At 47.2% G+C, this 7,556-nt stretch overlaps 1 protein-coding gene across 1 annotated transcript; it reads right to left on the reverse strand.

The window, feature by feature from the left end:
• Positions 1-799: 799 nt before the first annotated feature.
• Positions 800-7,259, reverse strand: Defb116 (defensin beta 116). The gene is made up of 2 exons (XM_055617959.1): positions 7,193-7,259; positions 800-969 (listed from the first exon to the last, which is right to left on the reverse strand). Exons 1-2 carry the CDS (start codon positions 7,257-7,259, stop codon positions 800-802), a joined length of 237 nt encoding a protein of 78 aa, XP_055473934.1.
• Positions 7,260-7,556: the final 297 nt, after the last annotated feature.

Raw genomic sequence — 7,556 nt, forward strand, 5'->3', positions numbered from 1 at the left:
GGCTTGTATTCCTCCCAAGGTACCGCCTGGGGAGAGGTAACCCAGACAAATAAACCATTCCAGTGTTCCCTGAGCTGTTTGCGATGTATATGTACTGACTCCTTTTTATAACATGAGTTCAAATGTCGTCTTGTAACCTGGACCATAAGCATATTCATCTCTGGCTCAAAGATGGATTCTCCACCTCTAACCAGGAAGACAGCTCAGGGAAGACCCACATCCAATGGCCCATTGGGTAGAAAGTTCCAATTTGTTTAACACATTCCTTTCCTCAACTTTGCCTGCCCATCTGGTTCTGGTTCTTAAGGACATTGCGTCAGACAACCAAGGCAGCTTTGTTCCTTGGATTGGGTCTTGTGGATTTCCTGACCCCTCCCACACATTTGCTGGATCATCTGGATTCAATCCGATTGTTAGAGCCCTTTGCAGCCTTCAGATGAGGTAAAACAGACATAAAAGTAAGCCACTCCTTTCTCAGCGTCTTTTATACCCCATGAAGTACCTGGTGTTCACCTTGTGTCCTCCCTCCATCCCTCCCTCTAATCCTCCCTTTCTCCCTTCCTCCCTCTCCCATACTACAAGGCCACCTAGCCCCCAGACTAACCTGTCCCAACCAGTGAGGGACACTGAGAGAGAGAAAGAGAAAGAGAGAGAGAGGCATGAAAAGAAGCACATTTTTATGAGGAGAGCATTACAGCATGTGGGAACGATGACTACAAGAAAAGATGATACTGGTGACATTCAAAGTTGACAGTAGCTTGAAGCATTTGTGACAGGCAAGCCAGACTTCTTCTCAGGGTTAGAAACTGGTGATTTTCATAGGATATTTGAGGCAGCACTTTCTCTTCTTTGGGCAGGTTAAGTGTTGGATCTCGAACTTCTGGCAGGCATTTCTGCATATCCCCCTGTGAAGCTCACATGGAATCCAAGGTACTTGTCTCTTGCTACTGCGGAATCCAAACAGGTCACCTGGGAAAGACATAGCCAAGCTTGGTTTCTGTGCAGCAGTGATGCTAGCAGTGAGAAACCATGATTGAACTGAAACAGTCCCTTTGAGCATAGGACCCGGAGTCAAAACATCTGGAGTCAGCCTGGGGCTCTGTCCTGTGCTAGATCCATGCTTATGTGGCTTCCTTCAGCCCTCTGACCCTGTGTCATCTTTACAAGGGAAGAAATAACAGGGCCAAGTCCCTAAGGGTTTTGTGATGATAGAATTAACACACAGGAGATGTCCATAAAATCATCAAGGATTTAATAAGTACTGAAATAATATTTTATTATATAATTATATAAATATTATATAAATTAATAATGAAAGTAAGTTACTTATTAAAGTAATTTAATAAGTAGTTATATGGCATCATTGTTGTGGATATTTTTCCCTAATACCCTGAGTCCATGGACTGCCACCACGAGTTGACACGCTCTATGTGCCCTAGCAATGTGAGTTTCAGAAGCAAACACACATGTTTGAACCTGTGGGTGTTCGTGACTTGATGCTATGAAGCAGGCACAAGCATGTTCCACACACGTCTCTGTACATTGCCCCCAAGGAAGCAGGTCCAGGGCAGGTGTGTGCCACACCCTGTGACAGACACACGGGTCCTGCTAGTGTGGCTCACGCATGCGTGGGGCGGATGCGGGTGTTCTCACTGCCCGCCCCTCCTCCACACATGTGCTGCACGGGGCTGAAGCCGGGCTTGGTAGCTGTGGACCACTCAACCAGTGGCGTGTTCAGGCTCCTTGACCGAAACCCCAAAGTTCCTGGCACTCAGTTGGCACTTTCTGAGCACTATTCGCCAGCTGGCTCTTACGACAGATGAGGCGTGAGGAAGAAAACAGTGAAGGCATTCACTGCCACCTCCTTTGTGTCAGGATCTCTCAGGTGGTGCCTTGGAGAACCCTCACAAAAACTTACTGCGCCTCTCTCCTGCCCCCACTCCCCAGGCGCTATTTTTAAAACTATTTATTTGGGGTTCCTTAATGCCTCTACCACCCTTCCAAACCCCAACCCGAGGTAGGAAAGAAGGTTAGTGGGGAGACAGGGTGTAGACCTCTTTATAATTGGTTCCAGCTGGTTGGGGTCGTCGGGTTCTTTGGGAACAATATTAATCTCAGTCGTCAGAATATCTAGCAGCCCAGCAGAACCAGAAGCCTTCTTTCTCCACCCGTCTCCCCAAAAGCACCTTCCTCTCCCTGGGCTCTGGTGTTTATATGCTTCCAGAGTCTCAGAATTCCACTAACTCCAGGTGGCATGGATCGTGCCCTGCATGAGGCAATCATTAGCTGTGGACAAACTAAAGCAGCCCAGTATCCCACACTCGGGATCAAAACATGCTTACAAAGCATGACTGAGTTTTTACAGAAGCCGAGAACTCCCACAGCACCCCACCGTTTAATGAAGATGCAGGGGCTCAAGGTGGTCTGTGTGTGATCCAAATTTCCATTGCTTGTTCTTGATCACATCGGTATGAAATTTGGGGGTAGGGGTGGGCACGTGAGCCGCCACACATGTATGGAAGTCAGAGGACAGCTTGCAGGAGTCTGCGGGTCTCAGGGACATCAAGCCCATGCTCACTGCTCTGAAGGTCACGCTCCCTCCCTTTGCAAGGATTCCCCAGGCAGCATCCTTTTGCCTCATGTATGTGGCCACGAGGCCTTCAGCAGTCGGTCTGGCAGGCCTAGCTTGGCATTCAGAGGCCTGTCCAGCCTTCCATCTCTTTCTCACTTTACACCCAGGCAGGCATTCATGCGGGACCTCCCAAAGTCTCCAGTTGGTAAGTAAAAAATGGGCCAGCTAGCTGGTTTAGTGAGGAAAGGTGCTTGCCACCAAGCCTGATGGCCTGTTTTCAGTCCCTGAGAGCCACAGACTCTTGCAAGCTCCCCCCTGACCTCCACACACATGAGGTGGGTCATATGTCCACACTTCCACACACACAATAAATGAATAAAGTCAATTCATTGTTAACACTGAGGAAAGAGAGATGATGGCGGTATGACGTGATTTATTTCATAGAAAAAAGAGTGCTGCGTTGCTTTTTGTTTTTTAAACAAGAAGGGGTAAAACTTCACAAGTTGAACTGAAGACGGAGAACCAAAGAGGAAATAATAAGGAAAAACGGCTCAGGGGCTCGCATCTGGAAGCTTCTGGGCCCTGGTGCGTGTGTGAAGTGCCTTGGAAGTCTAGAGAAGACACTGGGTGCCATGTCACCTAGCCCGATGGTTAGAAAGTGGTCCCCAGGCACTTTCCCGCAAGTTGTGCTCTGACTTGGAAAGAGCATGCACAGGAGCGCGCACATCAATAAATAAGGGCAATAAACAGCATTTTGAAAGGTTCTGCACCATAAAGGAAATTACCAGCAAGATGGAAAGACAAGAATTTCTGTTTCCCAGAAGTCAGAGGCCACAAAATCTCTGTCATGCCTTAGAGGTGATGGAAGCCAGAGCAACCTAAGACTTTCAGAGACCCTGAAGGAAGGATCAAAGGAAAGTCAGCTCTGAGGCCTTGCTCAGGGGCAGACTTGGTGAGGGCTGTTTCAGTTCCTGGGAACCAGCTTTCCTCACTGAAAGGCTGTGGTTATCAGATGTATCTGAGGTATCCTATGGTCTCTTTGCCAACATTGCTTGATTTAGCTTTCTGCTGACTTTGGGCCACCCCACCCCCACCCCGGAAAATGGTACATAAGATACTGTGCTTCTTAATAAACTTGCTTGTGCAATATTTCCTGGCCAGCTTTCCTATCTTCTTTATCTTCTCATCTCCTGGCCCTCCTGCTTAGGACCCTGTCACTGAAGAATGACCTGCTGGTCCAGGTCACAGAGGGATGGCTGGGGATGTAGATACTGAGGGCTAGAGATCAGACAACTGTCTTGTCTTTACTCTTTCCTCTCCTCCACCCCAAGAGGATTCAACCCACAGCAGCTCAAAAAGTAAGTGTTTTTTGCAATAAAGCTTTACTCACAGACATGCACAGCCTCTCCTGCTGTTTCCTAACATGGAGTTGCTCCATATCACCGCTGGTGTCACATTCAAGTCACCGTTAGACATCTCTCTCACCCTTCATGAGCTGCCTTGGGGGCCCAGCACTGCCTCTGAGTCTCTGTATAGTGTTGTGTCTCTAACCCTAGTCTCCCCACGTGAGAAATGGGAAAGGGGAGGTGTGCACCAGGCCAGGAAACCTCAGCTCTGTTTGTGAAGGAAGCTCGTGAAGTCTCACAGCGTGGGGATTACTCACTCACAACCCTCTAATGTAGCTGATCTAGCATGCTCTTAGCTAAAGCCAGAGCAAGAGCAGTTTGCTGGGGCCTTGGACAAACAGCCATGGGCTCCTGCCTGAAATGAGAGCTGAACCCTAAAAGCCCCCTCAAGTTCAACCACAGACACTGCCAGCTGAATTGTTTTTAAGAGCGAAATAAATTGTCATAAACCAGAAAGGGAGTGATACTGGGCTGGCTGCAGCTGCAGGGGACTTTGAGTTTGGTGCTCATCACTGATGTCAGGAGGCTCACAGTTGCCCGTAGCTATAACTTCAGAGATTCTGCTGCCCTCTCCTGGCCTCTGTGGGCACCTACACACGTGTGTGTATGCACATACATGTATCCCTAAAAATAAAAATGAAATCTTTGTTAAACAAGCAAAAGATGTGCTCAGACACTTTCTTTTTAAAATTTATTTTATTTTTTAAGGTGTGTGCAAATGCCAGCAGAGTCTAGAAGAAAAAGTCATGTGATCACCTGGGGCTAGAGTTTCATGTGGTTATGAACTACCCAATACGGGTGCTGAGGATTGAAGTTGGGCTCTCCACAAGAGCAGTAAATGCTCTTAACCACTGAGCCATCTCTCTAGCCCTACTCTGATCCCTTTCTTACAGCTCCATCTGGACCCCAAATCAATGGGACACATCATTTCTCAAACATCTGTGTGCCCATGCATGGCTGTCCCCATCTGCCTCCTGAGCTTCTTCCTCGCCTCATATACTGGTCATAGGTCATTCACATTTTCCTTTGTGCACTCAAAAAAAAAAAAAAAAAAAAGAAAAAAGAAAAAAAAGAAATTTGTTCAAATCTACTCTACGCAAAGTCCTCAGCCCAGTGCTGGGAACACATCAGTTTAAAGACAGTCTTGGCATCAAATAGTTCAATTTGATATGCATGTTTGGGGCAATGAAAGGAAGAGATGACTTTGACTGTCCTGGTGGAAAGGGTTGTCAGGAACAGCTCCTGCTCACAAATCCTGCCTGGAGACAGTCATAAAGTCACGAGAAGCTTTTGAAGCATGGCGTGCTGCCTTCTCGTGTTATTTCTCACGAGTCTGTCTGTGCCCTCTACCACCATTCCACAACTAGCTTTACTGACCAGGAAGTCAAGGGTCCTTCTGTAAACTGGAGAGAAGAAGGAAAAAAGTGACTCAGAAGGAGAATGTGAAGGAGAAATAATAAGCGAAAGGGGAGGACAGGAAGGAGAAACCTGCCAAGGGTGGGGGAAGGACAACTTTAGACACAGGTATTTGGTACTCAGGATGAAGGAGACCACTCACCTTTCCCACAGCGCCAGGCCCAAGTTGTGCCCAGTGTCTCTGCTTGTGCCAGAACTTGACAAGACACACTTTGAGACCATTCCCATCTCCTGATCACACTTCAAGTCCTCACTCTAAAATCTTCCTCAAAATTGGAAAATGATAGTAGATATTTTCTCCCCACTTGCTGGAAAATGATAGCAGACATTTTCTTCCCACTTATTTCTAGAACCACTTGATTGTTCCACCGTGGGATGCATGTATTTAATAACACACTTTCAGTTCAGACATACGTACACGCCCATGAAACCATGGCCACTCTCTACCATCACCAAAGCTTTTCTCCAACATTTAATAGTTATTTAATATTTTTGTCCATTAACTTTCTTAGGCAGGTATCTTCTCTAAGCCATTTTATTTGTTTTATTTTGGTTTTGCTCTGACTGTCCCAGATCTTTACTCTATAGCCCAGGCTGGCCTCAGACTCGGAGATACGCACTCCTCTGCCTCCCAGGTGCAGGGATGAAAGGTTTGTGCCACCCCTCCATGCCTGGCCTCTAAGCCACTTTAAAAATAGACTGTGTGATGTAAATAATTTCTGTAGCTTGAGCAGTTATTCATAAAGGGCAAGTTTCTTCAGTGACTGGTGTTGAGAAAACTTTGTATATCTACCCATAAAGGATGAAATTGGACCCTATGCCAATTTACTCAAGGAACTGAAACTGTAAGAGTCCCAGAGGAACACACAGGAGAAAAGAATCTTGATATTGGTTCCTGGCAACAGTTTATTTGTGTTGATCTCAAAACTACAGGCACAAAAACAAAAATAGCAAGTGATGGCAAGTCGACATAAAACCCATGCAGTCAAAGGAATTAGCAACACTTGGAAATGGCGAATAAGTGAATCCTCACCTCGCCACGTCAGTAACAATTGCAGCCTTGCCTTGACTAATTCAGCATTTCCTGAAGCTTAAGAATCACCCCCAAACCTAGGCTAAGTCCAGATAACTGTACCTGGCCTCAGTGAGATTCCTCCTAGAGTCAGACATGTAATGTCAATCAAACTCTTCCCATTCTGATAAGCACTCATGTTTCACTTACAAAACCTAACGCAAACAGGCACAAGAAGAGTCACCCAACCCTAATTCACGGCATGAACCCAACAGAGTCAAACGCCAGACCCCAAACCCCAGACCCCAGAGTCAATCCCCAGACCCCGCTCCATCCCAATTCCTAGTTTCACTGAACTCCTCCCAGCTCATCCAGCAGCAACTACCACTTACTCTCCAAATGACACCAGAGCTGCCCGCCTGACACTCAGCCATATTCACCTTTCCAATCCTCCTCTTTCTCTGTGGTCTTACAGTCCATCTCACCACCCCCAGCTCACTACCCCACACCAGACTCATCATTCCTTCTCCAACTTCCCACACTGACACCACGGCTCAGGCTCCCATCCCAGCTACAGCACTTTCTGATGCCCTTCGTACTTTGAGTCTCCGCTGTGTCAGGAACAGAAGCCAGCAACAACCTTAAGTTTGACTTGAGAGAGAGTTAATGGGGATCTTGACAAAGTTGACCCTGTGTCATGTGCTTATTCTACGGGACTTTTTCAGAGGTCACCGAGACACCAATGGTACGCTTGGGACCCCAGAGCTTTAGAGAGACCCGAGTTACCTGCTGTCTTGTCAACCAGGAGCAGCAGAATGAGCACGGTCAGGAAGTAAGGCTTTGCAACTGCCATGCTGAAAAGCATGGAGGGCTGTGTTGCAGGTGAACGGGTAGGAATCAGTGCAGCCGAGCAGGGCCCTGCCCCTGTCGGTTTTGAAAAAGAGCCAGGGTTGGGGCCAGTGAACTGAAAGGGATGGTAAAATCTGAGGTTAATCAAGCAGAAGGGTGCCATGCCTCAGGCATCCCAGCCAGCAATAACCACAGCAAAGCAGGCCCACCTTCCAGTGAGAAATAAAGACAAAGTTTAGCCAGTTGACCCATTACGTGAGACAGATGAGAATAGATGAGTCACCCACTCAATGAGAAAATT

Source organism: Psammomys obesus, unplaced genomic scaffold, assembly GCF_907164565.1.
Source record: "Psammomys obesus unplaced genomic scaffold, mPsaObe1.curated_primary_1811, whole genome shotgun sequence".
Taxonomy (NCBI): Eukaryota; Metazoa; Chordata; class Mammalia; order Rodentia; family Muridae; genus Psammomys; species Psammomys obesus.